This window comes from Coptis chinensis, chromosome 9 (assembly GCF_015680905.1).
Source record: "Coptis chinensis isolate HL-2020 chromosome 9, ASM1568090v1, whole genome shotgun sequence".
Lineage (NCBI taxonomy): Eukaryota > Viridiplantae > Streptophyta > Magnoliopsida > Ranunculales > Ranunculaceae > Coptis > Coptis chinensis.
This window is the reverse complement of record NC_141464.1, coordinates 43,468,432-43,487,980: the sequence shown is the minus strand read 5'-3', so window position 1 is coordinate 43,487,980 and position 19,549 is coordinate 43,468,432. Positions and strand designations below refer to the sequence as shown.

Here is a 19,549-nt window from a genome sequence, read left to right as displayed (position 1 = left end):
TTTTAGTATGCTCAGCTCAAAAATAGTGCATTTCTCGTGTCGTGCTTAAGTTCAGCTCGTTAAAAGATTCGTGCTTAAGTGAACCATGAGCTGAATTCGAACTCGACACGCATTGTTTTGTGTATATATATAAGTTTGAATTCGAGCTAAGTTAGAAAAAGTGGGTATAAAATTGATGTAGAATTGTATAAAACCGCAAAACCAATCTAACCAAGTACAAAAATGTGATTACAAATTCAAAATAAGCCTATAAAACCAAAATTAACCATGCTCCGAAATTTAGTGAAATTGTTTACAATATGATTTTTCCATTCCGTTTGCGGCAAAATATTATGTTGAGTTGTTGACCACTTGACCCATCCCATGAGTTGAAAATACCACGAAACGCTATCAAATTTCGCAATATATGCCGATTTTTCAAAACTATAGTGCGACTTGTTGACTTGTGTCCTTGTTTGTGGATAAGCTAGCTGGGGTTTTTGCAAAGGGTTTATCCAAAGTTTTGAGACCAAAGCCTAAAAAAAAAGCAACAAAGATGGCGCTGCAAAATCCGGTAAGCTTTCAATATTTCAAACAAAACTGCAATTTACACAAAGCTCCTTCATTACTATTACCCAAACAAACCCAAACTAGTAATTTCACAATCCTATCTTCAAACTTGAGACTCAAAGCTTCCAACAAAGAAGTAGAAGTTGTTTTTGATGATGGAGAAAAGAAGAAAAATGAGGATGGGTCAGAACTTATGAATGAAGAAGAGAGAAAAGAGTGGAGAAAAAAGATAAGAGAAGTAATGGACAAAAACTCCCAAGTAAATGAACAAATGGATGTAAATGAAAGAAAGAAAATAATGGAAAAGCTTATTGCAGAATACCCATTAGTTGTAAATGAAGAAGACCCAAGTTGGCCAGAAGATGCAGATGGGTGGGGGTTTAATTTAGGACAGTTTTTTGATAAAATATCGATAAAGAACGTAAAGAAAGATGATGATAATGATGAGGGGTATGATAGTGATAAGGAGTTGGTATGGCAGGACGATGATTATATACGTCCGATTAAAGAGATTAGTACTAAAGAATGGGAAGAAACTGTTTTTAAAGATATTAGTCCTTTGGTTGTTTTTGTTCATAATCGGTATAGAAGGCCAAAGGAGAATGAGATGGTTAGAGAAGAGTTGGAGAAAGTAGCACATATATTTTGGAACTGTGGATTGCCTTCACCTAGATGTGTTGCTGTTGATGCTGTTGTTGAACTTGATCTTGTGTCTGCTTTGAAGGTTTCGGTTTTTCCTGAGGTGTTGTTTGCTAAGGCTGGGAGGATTTTATACCGGGAGAAGGTGTTTAGATCAGCTGATGAGTTGTCCAAGATAATGGGATTTTTCTACTATGGAGCAGCAAAGCCGCCGTGCTTGTATACAGTTGGAACTAGCCAAGAAATGATCCCATCTGTTCCAATTAATAGTGGGTAGTACTGTAGTAGTGAGTGAAAGGGCTAGCTGAAAGCCTTTCGGAGCTGTTTCAATGAACATGAAAGGGTCTGTGACCCTCTTGCATTCTAGACGAGTAGCCAATGTTTATGGAGCCTTTTCAGTTTAATGATCTATATGCAATTTTTAGTGCGAGAGAAGTAGAAGATGTATTGAGGATGCAGTGAAGGGCTTTCAGAACACCATCATAGATAGAGATTAGGGTTTTTAATCTTTGGGTGCTTCCTTTGAATCTTGTATTTTACTGGGTTATTATTTTTCTTGGTGACACTATTTCTTCATCTTCCTATGTTTCATGCTCTGTATTGTGCATTACATCAATCTATCTCTTTGTTAATGTTTGATATGCTTCTCAACTAGTGGTTTGGGATGCTTATGACTCCCAACAATCTCATCGTTACAACCTATTTAAGCTCTTCGGCATTCCCCACCCAAGTATCACATGTCTACAAGCTCAAGTTCTGCTATGGATGATTGTGACTTGTGAGTGTATTGGAAATTCTTGTGTCAGACATGTTGTCCCTGCATATCGTCGAAAGAATCATGTGTAACACGTACTTCTATGGGAATAGGTTTTTCAGACATGATACTCATAGTTTTGGTTGTAAGTTTAGCTTCATTTCTGCTATTGATGTTCTGCTGGTGGTAACAAAGTGAAGTGGATGGACTTGTGATGCGGTGACCCTCCCTTGCTGGGAGGATTCATGGATGTGGAAAAAGGAGCAAGACAGTTCTTTCGTTCTGTTGCTAACTCATTGCAGAGGAGAGGGGAAGTGCTTCGGTTTTTTTCTCAGGCATCAGTTTTAGGAAGGTTGAAACACCATCTAAAAGTGTAATTGCACTGTGACCTTTGTCGACTCAGCCTGAGTGCCTGACTAGTGGATTAAACGTGCTCTTTGTGTTGGCGAAGAAATTTATTTTTGACATCTTTTTTGGCTTCTGCACTTCCTAAAATGAAGTTAACACCTATCCCTTCGTTTGAGTTTGGGTTTTCAGATAACCATTCTACACAGACTGTGCAACACAATAAGAATATTTTCAGATAACCATTCTACAGAGACTCTGTAGTCATGGGTTTTCCTTGTACAAGACAATGACCCCTCATTTTCTTTCTTCTGTTTTTTTTTTTTTGTTATTATTTTGTTTTTTGTTTCACGGTAAGGTCACTTTATTGATCTATACTTTGTTGATCTGACTACACTTGGTCTACACTTCATTCGATCATTTTGAATCTGGCAACCATTGGTTGCATGAGTCTACTAGAAATTTTGCACAAAAGATGGGCTCTCTATTTCATAAATAGCTATTGGAGCGATGTAAGTCGACTGGTGAATAGAGAAATCAGTTCTACATTCTCTTTGGAGGCAAAGAATTATGTACAAACCCAGTAACTTGCTTCTCATGCTGAAGAATAAGCCCAAAGTAGCAATGGTAATATACAACAACGGGGAGTTACATTAATTCCAGAGAGAGGACTAAGGAAACCAGTTAAAATAGATAGGACCTGCGTTGTAGCATCAGTGACTTTACTGTGTCTTTCTCAGTTGTCGCCAACAGTCAGCTGGCACCTTACTGCACACCTGTTTAACAAATAACATAGTTCAGACACTCCTTTTTAGCAGTCAAGTTTATGAGGTCAGACACTAGGTTAGTAGGGACAGCTTCAACTTTATTCAGTCCCTTAACTGGATTGAATGTAAATGCAGATTCTAAATTTTGGATATAGAATTAGAAGTTACACGTTGATTTCTGCATTTATTTTGCAAGTATAGGAACACCACAGGCAGCAGGGGCATGTTTCCCCTCTTTGTAGATGAGGTTCCCTCTCACGAAGGTTGCCAAGACTTTTCCAGATAGTCTTGTTCCCATGTAAGCCGAAATACTCTACATAAAGTAAAAAGGGACGTCAATAAGAGAAGAATTGTGCGTAGAAAGTCCCAAGTACCAGATCACCAGCTTATAAACATGTTTGACAGACAAAGGAAAACTGCCGTTAGTCCAAAACAGTTCAGTAACATCAACATTTACGGTTCAGAAGTATTATAGACTCCCGAGCCAACGGCCATCATAAACAATATTAGCACAAAGCAAATGAAGCTGACAAGAGACCAGCCACCTAGCCCAATCTTTGTGAAACTGAGCTACTCATGCCAAGTGATATTCTTAAAGTAAACTTAAAGTTTTTGTTTCTTTCCTCCTTTTAATTAGGGTGGTTGAGGAGTCAAAACTGAAGTAAAATGTTAAGTTAAGTCGACTTATTCCTAAAACGATCATTTCAAATTCAAGTGAAATAAGTCCAAATCATGGAATAAAAGTCGAGCAATAAATTAGGAGAGTGGTTAACAGCCAAAACTAAATACATACAGGATTTTTATGATATGCAGTGTGGTTCTCATCCAGATCGAACTCAACATTAGGTTCCCATACAACAAGGTCTGCATGATTTCCACTTGTGATAGCCCCCTGCATCAAACACACTGGAATTTAAACATGCATGGTTGATGTACTGGTAGATTCCTTCCATTGTGCATATTCAGGTGAATTCATCATTACCTTTAAGTCTAAACCTGCAAGTTTAGCAGGCCTTTCACTCCACCACGAAGCCAATTGATTCAGAGTGATGCCATATTTTTTCCCATATGACCATGTCACCGGAAGGACATACTGCAGGCAACCAGGCATAACATTGTGTTAAAAAATCAAGAGTGATTCAACAAATAATGCACGAAAGAACAAAAGGTTCTTCTCATTATACGAATGTGAACAAGCAGACTACAAAAACGAGCTATTTATCGAACATATATAACAAATCGCCATTTTTAAGTGAAAAATAGGCTTTTAAGAGATTATATATACCTGCAAGGAGGAAATGCCACCCCAAGCCTTCAAGAAGTTACCTTCTCCAAAAAATTTAAGCTCTGGTACCGTTGGTGAATGATCAGAACTTAACATGTCAATGTGACCTTCCTATAAGGGAAAGGCATCAATAATTATTAGAAGATCGTCATCGGTATAAAGTCCAAAACATTACAGAGCTAACACATACCACTAAAGCACCCCAGAGTTTTTCTTTATTGTCTGCATTACGGATAGGCGGAGAACACTTAAAACGAGTATCCCCATCTGGAATCCCTTCTGCCGAGAATGCTAAGTAGTGTGGGCATGTTTCAACAGTTATGCTATCACCACTGCTTTTTGCGTCCTACATGAAGCATATAAATGATATAATCCGTGATTTCTTTACAGAGGATATACAAACGCATTAAGTTCTTTTTTCTCGAACGGTTGGCATGCACGTTTGATATTTGTTATAATTCCATTGAAAAAAGGATTGCGGTATGTAAACGTCAAGGGTGTATTTACATTTGATGAGTTTACCTTTAAACGGAGTGACAAATATTTCGATAAACACATATTACAACATCATTGAATTTCACAAATTAAATAGAAAAAAATAAAAATAATACCTTAAGTAATTTTAAGGAAGCTCTTGCATCTGACAAATGAACAATGTGGAGATGAGACCCTTCTGCAGAGCCGCCAGCCCTTGTGTGTTTTGTTACTTCTAGTAGTTCACTTATAGCTGCCTCTTCCCTGGTAGCATGGAAGTACATAAGATAAGAAGCTCTACAGGTATGCAACAGTACATCAAACACAAAAATAGCAGATAAATGAGAACATCGATGAAAACCAAATCTTGAAAAACACACATGCAAACAAACAAAGTTGTGCTTTGGCACGCCAAAACATGGACGCGCCGAAGGCATAGTTCCTGTGGGCAAATCATAGACGCTTTTAGGCGTGCTGATGGCACACCATTATGTCATCAACATGCATGGATGTCTCTAAGCACTCCTTTTTGGGTGGGCTGCGCGCCAAGCACGCTGTTATAGTGTTATGTCATGAGTGGCAGAGCCAGGAATCCCCTTCACATGGGGCACTTGGATAAATTACGGACCTTGGATACATTACGAACGCTAAGAAAAGAAAAAGAAAAAGCCAAACCATAATTTGTCTAGCCATAACAAAGCAACTAAATCTTATTTGTTAGGTCGCAAAACAATTAATCATAAACAACATTTTTTTTAACGTTTAAAACAAATCGAAAGATGAACCTCAAGTCTGTAAATGTTTCAAATCCTAACATTTGGGTTTACAATAGTGGAATGTTAGTTATGTAAATTTAAGTGTTGTCCTTCACACGTTTGTTGGTGGGAGTACTGTACAAGATGGTAATACACCTCGAGTCCTTGAGTGATTATGGTTTGACTCAGTGGTGGGGCACTTTTACTGTTGTATATGGTATCCCAAGGGATTCAATGTTGGTGAGCAGTTAAACTACCTATTTGGTTGTTTTCTCTAAGTTTACCTGGGGCACGTGCCACAGGTAATCACCATGTGGCTCCGCCACTGAGTGGTGTAGAAGCTCTAGTGTACATAAAACTGGGGGCTGAAAAAACATCTGTTGATATTTTTTTCTGGTTACTTTGAAATATATATGAACTGTGTATCTTACCATGAAGGAGGCCGAGTCCTGAGATACGTTGAGTAAGAACGGGCATCATCAATGTGATCATTTTCTTTCGGATCACTGGAATCCAGCTCCAGCTCCAGTTCCGCATGTACAAGTAATGGTCTTCTATATTTTGCTAATACATGCAAGCCTTCCTATAGAAGTGAAAAAGTTGTATTGGAGCATTATTTATAGGTAAAGAGTGGATATTGCATTGTGAAAATGTTCCCCCTAGCTCCACCACCACATAATTTAAGATTAGATGTAAACATTCAAATACTACTTGTACTAGGCCTGATATTGATAAATTATCAATTGAAAGGTATGTAACATCTAGTATAATACATTGATCAACAAGCTTCCATGTAATTTATAAATGTGTAGCGTGACAAACAAACTGTTTATTCTAATTGAGTGAACAATTTTCCTCTTCCTGAAGGGGCTATAGAGTGTATAAGAAAACAAATGTATATAAATTAGTAAATACGTGTAAAACTGAAGTAAATGAAGATATGAACAAACCTTGATATGGCTAGTATTTGTCATGGGAAAGTCGTTCATCCCTGATGGGCACATAAATGACTAGATAAACAATAAAGAAAACAAATCAGATAAAAGAGCAAAATCACCCATGGGTTCAAGTGAAATATCAGTAGCAGGATGGACATGTCAGACAACATTGAGTCATTGACTCTTCAAGACAGTCCACTTGTAAAGGGACCGTACAACATATAAAACAGCATAGTGCAAGTAGATAAGTGTATCAAATACATGGACCGATATGCATGGAAATATGGAATAGTTGACAACGGTATCGAACTAGGAACCACAAAAGAGTCTGAGACAATCATCAGCATGGTAATAAAGGAAATCACATATCGAATTCTATCCATTAGTATAGCAGACAATGGAGACATGGCATAGCAGGGATTTGATATAGTAAAATTATAATTTAGCTACTGAATATAGGAGAAGATGATGAAATCCTGGAGAAGAAGAGAGAAAAGACTATACTGCCTTAATCAATTTCACATCAATATATAAGAAAATTGTAGGGTTTACATTATAGAAACATCCTAATAGATTCGACCCAACCCTAAAATGCCCTCGAGAAATGTTGATTGGTTGTACATTATCACTTATCATGACAGTTGGATGTGATTTCTAGAGTTTTGATTCTGTCTTAGAGTCGTGCAAGAAATATGTATAACAGGATTGCTATGCACTAATCTGATCCAAATCTCAACAACCATTCAACAACAACAAAAACAAAGAAATTGATGTTTTCAAATGCAAAGCATCATCACATCAATACTGTTTTATCTGTTTTTCACCAAGGAGAACGGACATAAATCAATTATTCAAGTCACATTCTTGTTTTGAAAAGGAGTAGAATCGTAAAGCCTGGTAAGTTATAATCATCACTTCACCAAAAAGAAGAAAGGATATCACTATTTCAGCAGTAAAGAGTCAAATACTTATCTAAGGAACTCGTTAAAAAGTACACAGGAATGGCAGTACAAACTTGTAAAGGTTAAAAACCATCAGAGGATGACATGCCTGATATAGTTACCTTCAATCCAAGAACACCAGCCTGTAGAAGACGATCCAGAGCACTGACATTGAATGCATTATCAGGAACCAGACCACCCCAAAAACCTGCTTCCAACATAAGCAATTGTTAATATTAATTATAGACTCAGTAGCTAAAACGTATTTTCAACTTCCAAGAGCATACCAACATCAACATAAATTTTCTCTTCTGCAGCGTCCACCTATCAGATGAGCATGCAAAACCGGGTAATAGAAGTTAGTTAAGTTGTTGTATACTAGGTAGACAACACCCCCAAACCAAAAAAATAGTCAGTCACGTGGAATGAAGTAAGCCCAGAATACCAGAAGTGGCCAAAGAAGTCAAACCTTTAGTTTTAGAGTTTCGACGGACACCGTAGAGGGTTCACTATTAAGAGGCATGTCAACCAATGTTGTTATACCACCTGTGAAATATTTTTAAATCAGTTGTTTTACTACTTGAACATGCTTGTGTGGAACAAATTGCTGAGCTGAGTAGATATGCAAATCTACTCTACTAAACAGAACGTCAAGAAAGAAGATTGAGTTCAAAAGTCTACAGTGAGTTAGACTGTTAAATTGTACCAGCAGCCGCTGCTTTTGTCCCCGAAGAGAATCCTTCCCATTCGGCTCTTCCAGGCTCATCAAGATGTGCATGCCTACCAATAAGGTGAAAAAGTTTGATCAACATATAGCAACTGCAATTGTTTAAGTGGGATTTGATCCACTTAAAGGAAATTTGGTGAATGTAAGTCTTTGGCATTCATCATTTCCACTCCCATCAACATAAAACAATCAGAAATTCACGATTCCTATTCGGCTTTACTTCACGCCTCAATTCACTATTGATGTCTCCTTAGCCTCATCGACATAATAATTGTGATGAACTTAACTACATGAAATCTATATGCAAATACAAGTGAATTCAAAGGAAAATTACATTCAAGTATACAAGACAGGGGGAGAAATCAGCTTCTTACACATCAATTAAGCCAGGCATGACGACAGCATCTCCATAATTAACCACATGTCCCTTGATAATTTTTCCATTCTGATAATTCCCTTTAACCACAGAAACAATGTTCCCCTTTTTTATCTCAACTGCCAATTTACACATTAAAAAAATTAACAATTATAAAATCCAAATTGCGTCTTTCTATCCCATTCAAAAACATTTTGAGAATGGTACTAATTAATAATCTAATAATTACATAACACATAAGAAGATATTATTACTAACCTGCACCAGAAATGACACCTTCTGGTGTAACAATCTGTGTGCTAGCAATCCAATACCGGTCATAAGGCAGAAGGGTACACAGACTATTTGATGGCTGCAAAAAAAAAAAAAAAATTAATTGTTGATAAAGTATACAAGAAACTTCACTTGGTATGTAAGTATGTTAGTGGTCCTGCATGCATTATTTATCACTTTATCAGTACATAAACATGCATGCCTACATGCATACATAAAGATTCACGGCAAGAAACTTTTAAGAAACAAGTATCAATATAGTAACAACAAAAAAGGAACAGCACAAGATAAAGAAGAAAAGTTACCTTGGAGGAAGTTTTGATGTAGAAGAGCAAAAAAGATATGACAAGTGAAAGCAAAGGAAAGACTCTCCATCTCAGAAACTCCATGTCCTCCTTTTTGCTTTACATGCACTCTCTTTCTCTTTCTCTTTTCTTTCTCTTTCTCTTGAGAAGTCTAGAGACCTTTGTTGTTCTCTGGTGCTGTTGTTGTGATCAGTCTCTTATTAGCAACTCTGTTTGTTGCAGCCAATTGGATTAGCCAGATTTTTGGATGGAATTTTAAAACGTAAGTGGGAATGTGGGATACCCTTTAAATCATTTTTTATTGTTACTTTTGGAATCTTTGAATTGCGGCTTCCAGCTCATATTTTTCCACCACAGAGATCATCTGCTCCAGGGAGCATAGGTTTAACCTATGCTCCTTTCCTTTTCTACTGTAGAAACAACATTTGCATCATCATGATGTGATAGACGCTCGGAAGTCTTATTAAGGTACCTTATGTTGTTGTTGTTGTATAGTTTAGTGTCCAACAAAATTTGACGCTAGAAACTTGATGATAACGTTTAGTCGTTTACATTTGGATGGCACTGATTAGCGAAAAAAAAAAAAAAAAATGGATGGGACCCTTAATTACCAATGTGTCAAATGGTTCGATTAACAGCCAAATTGCCATTTCCGAATTCCTTTATTACGAAAACACTGGTTGTGAGAAGTTTGGAATTACCGATTTTTTTTTTTTAAATGGCGATATTAAGAAGAGTTTGTTCTCGTACACTCTCTCCTCTTTCGTCTTCTCTTTATATCAAGATCAATACTATAACGAAACCCCCATTCTACCACATCCATACTGTCCCCACTTAGCTACTGCGGACCTCCAACAGTGTGAGGTTTTCAGACTCTAGACAACAACTTCCCGAGCATGCTTAACTGTGGAGTTTTCACCAACCACACAGCCAAACGATCCAGAAAAGGCCTCGATATTAGAATTTGGATGATCAATTACTCATAGCTAGGATCTTTAGACAGCCGCTTAAGCGAAGTGAGATCACACCATTGCGCAACCGTCACCCATACCTAGGCTAGGCGCCTTTCCATCATACCCCTCCTTGGGTCACGCCCAGGGTATCACAATCCCACTACCTTAAGATCAAGCCGTCATCGCCTTTGATACCATTTTGTAATGATCCTGTAGGAACCGTTATTTCATAATGCAAATTTCTACAAACCGCGAGACCCACGCGCAGCGGAATCAATGAGGTTCACGGTTTGGATAGAAAACATACCTTTTAGATCCGGTTTAGATAACTCTGAGAATCCAAACTTTATGAATCGAATCAATAATCAACCCCTTGATCTTCTGTTGTATTCCTTTATAATATATTGGACGTTGTGTGGGCAACGATCTACCAATCCCCTTCTTTCTCACAAAGCTAGATCCAATTTTGGATCTATCTTTCCTTGCCTCTTTTTCTAATCCAGGTGAATAGTGATTTTCGGCCATGAGAGAAAGATTATATTTATAGGCTACAACAGGGACCATGAGGAGAAATTAGGGTTGGGGTTCCTGACGGGCTTGGGCTTCCTATGTTCGCCCAGAACACACGGCCCAAGTCCGTCAACAAATGGCTTATTCCACTAAAGGTCATTGTTGTACTACCGCCCTAATCTCAAATTACGTGTCAGTGTTTATGGGCTCCATATTATATGCTCGTTGATCTTCCCGTGTTTAAGATATTGAATGTCCGTTGATTAAGTCAAATTACTGACAACTACATTAATCAACTTCTTATGTCCTTGAGTAGTACCACTCAATCTCATTGTCATGTCGGAATAAATCCACCTGCAGGGTTTACATGACAATCTTTTTGAGCTCCTCAAGGGGACATCATCAACCCGACTTCCTACGGGTCACGAATTCCTTCTATAATCAACAACACACATTACATACAATGTCATTACCTAATCCATCAAGTTTGTTGACTCACAAATGAATCTCACTTATTGATGATTTAAAGCAATGTACAATGCACGTAAGTGCCCGTTATTACATCCGGATTAAGAGGACAAGCATTCACAATAACATAGGCGCTTGTTCTCTTATACAGTCAGTATAAAGAGAAACAACCTCACTTGGTCCTGTTCAATACACACAAAGTGTACTAATGTAATCCTATAGTCAAGATAGACTAATACCAGATTATACTACAACCGTACTAATGGTTTGTCCAAATCTATCTAGGTTGTGAACGATTACTTATACTTTATAAGGTACTGATGATATAATCTTCTGTGTGTTCACACCATATCATTTACAACATAAAGTATTAGATGCGTGCATATAACTAATAACATATATAATATGCATAACATTTGCCCATATGATTTTTATTCAAAATATAAATAATTAGAGTTACTACAAAAGTAATGCTTTTAGTATATAACCCTATCAGATCCGTCCCATCCTACCACATCGATATTATCCCCACTTAGCCACTGCAGACTTCCAGCAGTGTGGAGTTTTGATTCCGGACAGCTGCTTTCTAGGAGGTCACCCATCCTTGGATTACTCCCACCGAAGCACGCATAACTACAGAGTTCCCATGGAATCCGTAGCCAAACGTTCCGAAAAATGCCTCGACGTTAGGATTTAATGGATAAATTACTTAAGCCCCAGATCTCGAACGGCTTCCTAGATGGTAGAATGCATATCTGGTGCAACCGTCACCCCGGCCACGGGTTAGGCACCTTTCCAGATACCTGACGCAACCTCTCCCCACGAGATAGGCGCGCCTTTTCAGTATATCCCCACGGGATATTACATTCTCCCAACCTTAAGAGAGAGCAGTCCTCGGCTCTGATACCATTCTGTAACGATCCGCCCCCATCCTACCATGTCAATATTATCCCCACTTAGCCACTGCGGACCTCCAGCAGTGTGGGGTTTTGATTCTGGACAGCTGCTTCCCAGGAGGTCACCCATCTTTGGATTACTCCCACTGAAGCATGCTTAACTGCGTAGTTCCCACGGAATCAGTGGCCAAACGTTCCGGAAAAGGCCTCAACGTTAGGATTTAGCGGATCAATTACTTAAGCCCCAGATCTCGAACAGCTTCCTAGATGGTAGAATGCATATCTGGCGCAACCGTCACCCCACGGGTTAGGTGCTTTTCCAGATACCTTACGCAATCTCTCCCCACGGGATAGGCGCCTTTTCAGTTTATCCCCACGGGATATTACAAATACCACTACTACACGTCAACATAGATGGAACTAGGGCTTTGAAAAGCTCCACTACCACGTAAGTTATTGCCGAGAAAAATATCCAAACTATAAGGACTCGCACCCCCAAGATTTTGTCCAAACTTGCACTACCGCACCCCCCACCCCAGAACTTTCATAAATATAGTGGGATTATAATCAACAAAAAAGTAATTATAAAAAATAAAATAAAATCCAAAGCCTTTTTTCCACTTCTCATTTTGCCCTTACAAAAGTAGCCCTTATTTTGAAGCCAAATGATTAAAAGGTGACAATTGTGTCTTTAAATATTTGATGGGTTTTACTATACTAAAACAAATAGAAAAGCCCAACAACCGGTTCCAATTCTAATCTCCCCAAACCCGTAGTCTCTCTGACTCTCTCTGTCTTTCTTTCACTCTCAAACTGAAAGAGGCGACCTCCTTAACCAAAAAAAAAAAAAAAACTAAGGTAATCTTTTCTCCACTTTTTGCGTTAAGTTTTTGGCAATTTTAGGGTTTTCATTGAATTGGTTTATTTTTGGGGTTCTAATTTGGTGAATTGGTGCCAAGTTTCCATAAATGTTGTTATATGGAATTGTTGAATTGTGGTGTTAATCACTTAAATTTGGTTTTGATAAATGGAATTAAAAAAAAAAAAGTTTCTTTGTTCTTGGTTTGATAAATCGATCTTGTTTTTTTTTTTCTTTTCTAGAAATAAGAAGTGGTTAATCATGGTGGCAACACTTTTCTCATTCTATAAGAAAAGTGAATCTCAGAATGTGGAATCACCAAGTACTCCTACAATGCCTCCACCCATAGTGTTGAAGCATATACTAGTTATGAACGTCGTCCTTCCAAAACTCCAAGAGTCGAGTCCGATGAGGTTGAAGTTAAACATCGTCCTTCCAAACTTCCAAGAATTGATGTAGAAGAAGTTGAAATTGAACAGCATTATCCGAATTCTCTTGGAGATGAGTCAGAGGAAGAACATCATAATCTTCCGAAAGTTGTTACTGTCGAAAATGTTGATACAACTTTGGTACGAGATCTGGGGTTAAGACAACAAATATTGAGTTACCCGCCATCTAAACAAGACGAGATCAGGCATGCTTATATCAAATGGGGTCCTTATCAGCTCAAGCCTCCAAAATCCAAACCTTATCCTTAAAACAAGTTTGGTTGATGTTTTCTAGCTGATTGGTACAAGTTATTTCCTGACTGGCTTGAATACTCTCCACAAAAGAATTGTGCGTTTTGCTTTCCCTGTTTTTTATTTGCAGAGTCATCCAGACGACAAGGACCTACTGCTTTCACAGTTGATGGGTTTTCTACTTGGAGGAAAGTCAACAAAGGAAAGAAGTGTGCTTTCCTATCTTATATAGGAAAAGATCCTAATTCACATCACAGGGCTGCTCTTAGTTGCTACCACAGTTTAACAAATAAATTGCAACGTATCGAGAATGTTATTCAGAAACAAGTTTCTAAGCAAGTTGCAAGAAACCGTTTGCGGGTGATGACAACAACACAGGTAGTTAAATTTTTTACACTCCAAGGATGTGCTTTTAGAGGTCGTGATGAAAGCAAAGGTTCTAGTAACAGAGAGAATGTTATTGAAATGGTAAGCTTATTGGCTTCTTATAATGCGGATGTGGATGCAACCATGTTAGGGAATGCTCCTAAGAATGCAACATATGTTTCTCCTCTTATTCAAAAACAGGTTCTTAGTATTAATTCTTGCACACAAGACACATAAATATATTCATGAGGAGATTGGGGATGGAAAATTTTGTCTTCTTGTAGATGAAGCTCGAGATGAATAAAAAAAGAGCAGATAACAATTGTTTTAAGATTTGTTGACAAAGATGGTTTTAACGTTTTTTTTTACATAGTCCATGTCAAGGATACTGCGTCAACAACATTGAAAGATGAAATATGTAAGGTTCTTTCTCGTCATGATCTTAATGTGCATAATATTTGTGGTCAAGGGTACGATGGTGCTAGTAACATGAGAAGAGAATGGGCCGGGTTGCAAGCCTTGTTTTCAAAGGAGTGCCCTTTTGCATATATACTATGTCCATTGCTTTGCTCACAGGCTCCAATTAGCATTGGTTGCAGTTGCCAAAGATGTTAAAGATGTTTGGCAATTTTTTTTCTAGTTTGACTCTCATAGTTAATATTGTTGGAGCTTCTTGCAAAAGAAGTGATCAATTGAGAGAAGCTAAGGCTACATAAATTGCGGAAAAACTTGCCATTATTAATGAGTTGGAGTTTGGTACAAAGAATGATGAGTTGGACTTGGAAGTTGGTACAAGGAAAAATCATATTAAAACATTGAAACGAGCTGGAGATACTCGATGGGGGCTCTCACTTGGGATCCATTTCTAGTTTGATGAGTTTGTATAGTGCAACACTTACAGTCCTTACATATATAATTGAGGATGGAGCCACTAGTAATGTCTGTGCAAAGGCAGATGGAGCTTATGATACTATGATGACTTTTGAGTTTGTGTTCATCTTGCATCTTAATTATGAGCAGGGAAATCATGGACATTACGGATGATCTTTGTCAAGATTTGTAGCGCAAGTCTCAAGACTTATTGAATGCAATGCATTTAGTGTCTACAATAAAAACACTTATTCATAATTTGAGGGAAGATGGATGGGTTCCTTTACTAGAGAAAGTTATTAAGTTATTCTATGGAGATCATGACATAGATATAATTGATATGAGTACTGTTTATACAAGAAGTCGAGGTCGTCGCTCCCGTTCTCAGAAAGGCACTAGTAATGAGCATCACTTTCGGGTTCAAATTTTTATAGGTATGATCAATTCACAGTTGAAAGAATTAAACCACCGATTTCAAGAGGATGTGATCGAGTTACTTATTCTCATCTCATCTCTAAATCCTAGGGATGGTTTTAAATCATTCAAAGCTTATGAGATTTGTAAGCTTGCAAATAAATTTTATCCTATGGATTTTACTGAGCAAGAGAATATACGTTTGGGATTTTAATTACAAAACTACAAGCTTGATGTTCTTGTACACCCTGAATTCCAAAAGTTGTCAACCATTTCTGAGTTGTGCCAAATGTTAACAAAAATGGAAAAATTAATAATTTATCCTCTTATCGACAGGTTGGTTCCTTTTGTATTAACTTTGTTAGGTTCAACTGCTACCTCGGAACGTACTAATTTATTCTCTTATCGACAGGTTGGTTCATCTTGTATTAACTTTGCTAGTTTCAATTGCTACCTCGGATCGTGCTTTTTCAGCTATGAAGATTATCAAGACTGGATTGCGTAATAGGATGAAAAATGATTTTCTTGCACATTCTATGATTGTGTAAATTGAGAAAGACATTGCTCGGAGTTTCAATATAGATTCTATTGTGGATGCTTTGGATAATATGGTGGAAGGGCGGCGAGTCCAACTTCAGATGCCGAACTTAAGTAGTATATCTTTGAGGGAAGAGGCATAACACGTAAGTTACTCTCTTTTGTAAGTTTGTGTGGATTGAAACAAAATACATATATAATTTTGGTGATCTTTAATGTTTAGACACTGTACAAAAAAAAAATTTGTGTACTGTTTTTGTTTGTGTTTGTTTTTTTTGGGGGGGGGGTGGGGGAAGGGGGTGCACGTCAACAACACCGCTCATCTCGTATTTGTATCGATAATGACCATTCATTTATTAGTAAATTTAGTCAGAGATCATTGAAAATCATGAGCATTTGAGCGTGACGAGGCTTTGGGTTTGTTTAATGAGTTGATTTGGTATCGACCCTTGTCTTCCATTTACCTTTTTTCTCAATTGATGGGAGCCCTTGTCAAGACCAAACACTATACATTCTACGGTTTTTTCCATGTACAATGCAATGGCTTCTGCTAGAGTCTAACCAAGTATTGTGACCCTTAGCACCTTGATCAATTACTACTGTTGTATGGGTCGAGTGGATTTCGGGTTTGCTATTTTGGGGACTATTCTTAAACGTGGGTTTGAACCGAATGTGGTTACTTTTACTACTCTGCTCAAGGGAGTTTTTATGAAGGGAAAATCAACATCAGCTTTGGAATTTTACAACAAAATAGTACAACACCAGTATCCTTGGAATGAAGTCACTTATGGAGTTATGATAAACGGTCTTTGCAAGGAAAACCGAGTCAATGACGTCGTCAATCTCTTTCGGGAAATGATTGGTTGAGGGGTTGTCCCAGATGTCATTTCTTACAACTCTCTGATTCATGGAGTATGCAGCATTTGTCAATTGAAAGGAGCCTTGACTTTGTTTGAAGATATGTTTAAAAGGAGAATCTCACCCGATGAAGTAACGTTTACCATTCTCGTTGATGCTCTTTCCAAGGAAGGTAGGACCAATGAAGCACTTCAAGTTTTAGAATTGATGCTTCAAAGAGGTATAATGCCTGATGTCGTCACATATACTTCTTTAGAATTCATGGCCTATGCATCTCCAGTAATTGGAACAAGGCAACTGAATTGTTACACGATATGATCAGTCGAGGAATTTGGTCAAATGTGACAACATACAATATTTTGGTTGATACGTTTTGCAAAGAAGGGAAGCTTAGTGAGGCAAATCACCTATTAGAGGAGATGATTCAAAGAAATGTGGTGCCTGACACTATCACATACAACTCTTTGATGGATGGGTGCTGTTTGCAGGGTCGAATGGAAGAGGCTACAAATGTTTTTGATTTAATGGTGGATGCTGATCTGGAACCCGATATTGTTAGTTATAACATAATGATTAATCATTATTGCAAGGCTAAGAGATTAGATGAGGCTATGCAATTTTATGAGAATTTGAAGTGCAAGTGTTTAAATCCTAATGTTGTTACATATAGCACCCTTATTGGTGGGCTATGTAAGGTCGGGAGAGTTGTGGACACAAAGAATTTTTTTGAAGACATGCAAACTCATGGACAAAGTCCAAATATTCTCACTTATGGTACTTTAATAGAAGGTTTGTGTGCTAACAGTGGTCCTTCTGAAGCTATGGAATTGACTCATTTATTTGATGGAAAGAAATGGGTTAAGAGCTGATGTTGTGATTTATAGCAGTATTATTCACCATATGTGCAAAGAAGGAAAGTTGTTAGAAGCAAAGGAACTATTCTACCACCTTTCTTCAAAAGAGGTGCAACCCAACACCATAACATATGACACAATGATCAATGGATTTGTAAGGAAGGGATGCCCAATGACGCTCAATGTTTGTTCATTGAGATGGAAACGAAGGGTGTAGCTCTAGATGACCTTACTTTTAATATCATGGTTCAAGGATTTCTCAAGGAAAAATATACTCAAAAGGCACTCCAATTTCATAAAGCAATGATTGACAGGGGTTTCTCAGTGAATGCTGAAACTACGTCTATGATATGACATGTGCTTATGACAGATGAAACGAATGACAAAGATAGGGAGATTCTTCGTAAGTTCTTGTTGAGTGACAAATAAAGGCGTTAGTATGCATGTTGATTGATGGCTCATTCTCCAAGGACTTATTCTTAATAACATTTCCTTGTGAAGATTCCAACCAATCACCACCAGGATGATGAACTTTGTAAAGAGGGCAAGAATAGACTCCATCTTTTCTTCAGGTGGCATCAAGAAAGACAACACTAGTAGTTCAAACAGGAAATATGGGAGTCAATTCAAGGAGTGTTGCTGCTGGAGCTCTAGCATATGGGACAATGAAAGTATTCTAAGGGAGGCAGCCATAAGAAGATTCGAAGCAAGAGGTGCAGATGAGGCAGAAATGGTGGGTATGGAGGTGGCTGCCAAGTTAGCTAGGAGTGTTGGAGAGAGTTCGTTTTTGTGTTAAGGGTGACTGTAAGCTAGTTATGCAAGACTTACAGGGTACTCTAGAGCAAAACTCTCATAATTGGTGTTTAGAGCCAATTAAAATTATGATAGATGAATTATGTATGTAAGCCTTTTAAGTTTTGTAAGTTTCGCTCGGTTAACAGATTGTATAATGGAGAGGCACATAACCTGGCTCAATGGGCTATCTATAATCAGGATGTGAGTCTACTGCCGAAGCACCTGCTGGATTATAGTATGGTTCCTTTAATGTTTTAATATACATAAAAAATGTTTCTAGCGAAAAAATAAAGAAGAAGGCTAGCATACAAAAGGATGCACTATCATTTTATATCTATATTATATAATCTCGCAATGACAGATGGAGAAATAGCCAATCGCCAAATAAATAGACTTCCCAAAGACAAAATAACTTTGTAATTTGGAGATTGGAGAACGTTCGGATGAGATTCTTTTGCTATAATCCATTTCTAGTGGCTAACAGGTCAAATTTGCATTACCATGTTAAGCCAGGAGCCATCAATCCTTTGTCATATTGATCTTTTTTCTTTTATTACTCAAACAGCTCATGGGCTAATTGGTCGTTTTGCACGAAGAAGTCTCAAAATGGTACACTACACTTTTCTTTTTCCACTGAAGTATGTATGGTACACGACGTACATGCACCAAGAGTATGTAGTTTCATATTAGAGGAGACATCGTAAAGGAAATGCTGGGATTGGGATTCTCTCCTTTCACAAGCCCCCAACTAGGCAACTATATCAATATCTGTTTATAAATTATTGATGTATCACGACAAGTATGTGGGGGCTAGTCAGCTAGTAGTATTCTTGGTTTGAGACTTTGAGGTCTAGGTGAAATTGGAAAAAAACAGGTAACACACAATTAATTACTAAATTAGATGGGATAAACAATTTTAATTTCAGCAGTGAATTTAACATATGTGATCTTCTCTAATATTTTTCATGTTGTATGAGGGCACCATCTTTCTCCCCCTTCAATCCTTCATAACATAACTAACTCTAGGCATACGACATAGGCGTGAAGCAATACATGAGAAATGAGAATAGGCCAGGGACACTTTATATGATGATTCACTTCAAAAGTGTATACAAGATCACGAGTAGACGTGGGATTCAATCAAATCCTTGTTGCTGAAATGTGACGAAATTGTTATTGAAGGTGTAAAGTTATAAAGTGGCTCACCTTGTGTTTGGATCCTTGTCAATCTCCACTCCAGGTCTTTATATTTTTCTAGCATTCTGCCTTGCCAAGTAGAAGTGTAGAACTGGCCGGTTTTAGGCTTGATGGTCCGTCGACCCTCACATCTCTAGAGACTAGAGACCTCATTTGAAGTCGGG

The 19,549-nt window shown here is 37.8% G+C and overlaps 3 protein-coding genes across 6 annotated transcripts; 2 read left to right on the top strand and 1 right to left on the bottom strand.

Annotated features, from left to right (window-relative positions):
* Window positions 1–457: 457 nt before the first annotated feature.
* On the top strand, window positions 458–1,827 carry MRL7-L (Thioredoxin superfamily protein). The gene has a single exon (XM_086583331.1). The coding sequence runs from the start codon at window positions 536–538 to the stop codon at window positions 1,463–1,465; it is 930 nt and encodes a 309-aa protein (XP_086439457.1). The 5' UTR covers window positions 458–535; the 3' UTR covers window positions 1,466–1,827.
* Window positions 1,828–2,749: 922 nt separating this feature from the next.
* On the bottom strand, window positions 2,750–12,551 carry ALN (allantoinase). 4 transcript variants are annotated; one of them, XR_015208228.1, is made up of 16 exons: window positions 9,129–12,551; window positions 8,809–8,902; window positions 8,549–8,669; window positions 8,154–8,227; window positions 7,917–7,993; window positions 7,735–7,771; window positions 7,570–7,655; window positions 6,519–6,578; window positions 6,000–6,151; window positions 4,951–5,077; window positions 4,530–4,685; window positions 4,340–4,450; window positions 4,037–4,147; window positions 3,848–3,960; window positions 3,223–3,367; window positions 2,750–3,063 (listed from the first exon to the last, which is right to left on the bottom strand). XR_015208228.1 is itself a non-coding variant. In XM_086583327.1 (16 exons), exons 1-15 carry the CDS (start codon window positions 9,210–9,212, stop codon window positions 3,239–3,241), a joined length of 1,518 nt encoding a protein of 505 aa, XP_086439453.1. In that variant the 5' UTR covers window positions 9,213–12,551; the 3' UTR covers window positions 2,750–3,063; window positions 3,223–3,238. The 4 variants fall into 4 exon arrangements, 3 of the variants coding, with proteins under 3 accessions (XP_086439453.1, XP_086439455.1, XP_086439454.1); XM_086583327.1 differs by having other exon boundaries at window positions 3,848–3,946; XM_086583329.1 differs by having other exon boundaries at window positions 3,848–3,946; window positions 8,129–8,227; window positions 9,129–9,298.
* A 524-nt stretch (window positions 12,552–13,075) lies between these two features.
* Window positions 13,076–15,358, top strand: LOC147476180 (uncharacterized). The gene is made up of 3 exons (XM_086585650.1): window positions 13,076–13,136; window positions 13,625–14,061; window positions 14,924–15,358. Exons 1-3 carry the CDS (start codon window positions 13,076–13,078, stop codon window positions 15,356–15,358), a joined length of 933 nt encoding a protein of 310 aa, XP_086441776.1.
* The last annotated feature ends 4,191 nt before the right edge of the window (window positions 15,359–19,549 follow it).

Coding starts and splice junctions, on each gene's coding strand:
- MRL7-L (XM_086583331.1), top strand. CDS start 536: ATGGCGCTGCAAAATCCGGTAAGCTTTCAATATTTCAAACAAAACTGC.
- ALN (XM_086583327.1), bottom strand. CDS start 9,212: ATGGAGTTTCTGAGATGGAGAGTCTTTCCTTTGCTTTCACTTGTCATA. Junction 6,579..7,569: donor CTGGTGTTCTTGGATTGAAG/GTAACTATATCA, acceptor TTGTTTATCTAG/TCATTTATGTGCCCATCAGG. Junction 3,947..4,036: donor TTGCAGGTTTAGACTTAAAG/GTAATGATGAAT, acceptor TGTTTGATGCAG/GGGGCTATCACAAGTGGAAA.
- LOC147476180 (XM_086585650.1), top strand. CDS start 13,076: ATGGTGGCAACACTTTTCTCATTCTATAAGAAAAGTGAATCTCAGAAT. Junction 13,137..13,624: donor TCAGAATGTGGAATCACCAA/GTACTCCTACAA, acceptor TTTTATTTGCAG/AGTCATCCAGACGACAAGGA. Junction 14,062..14,923: donor CTCCTCTTATTCAAAAACAG/GTTCTTAGTATT, acceptor CAAGATTTGTAG/CGCAAGTCTCAAGACTTATT.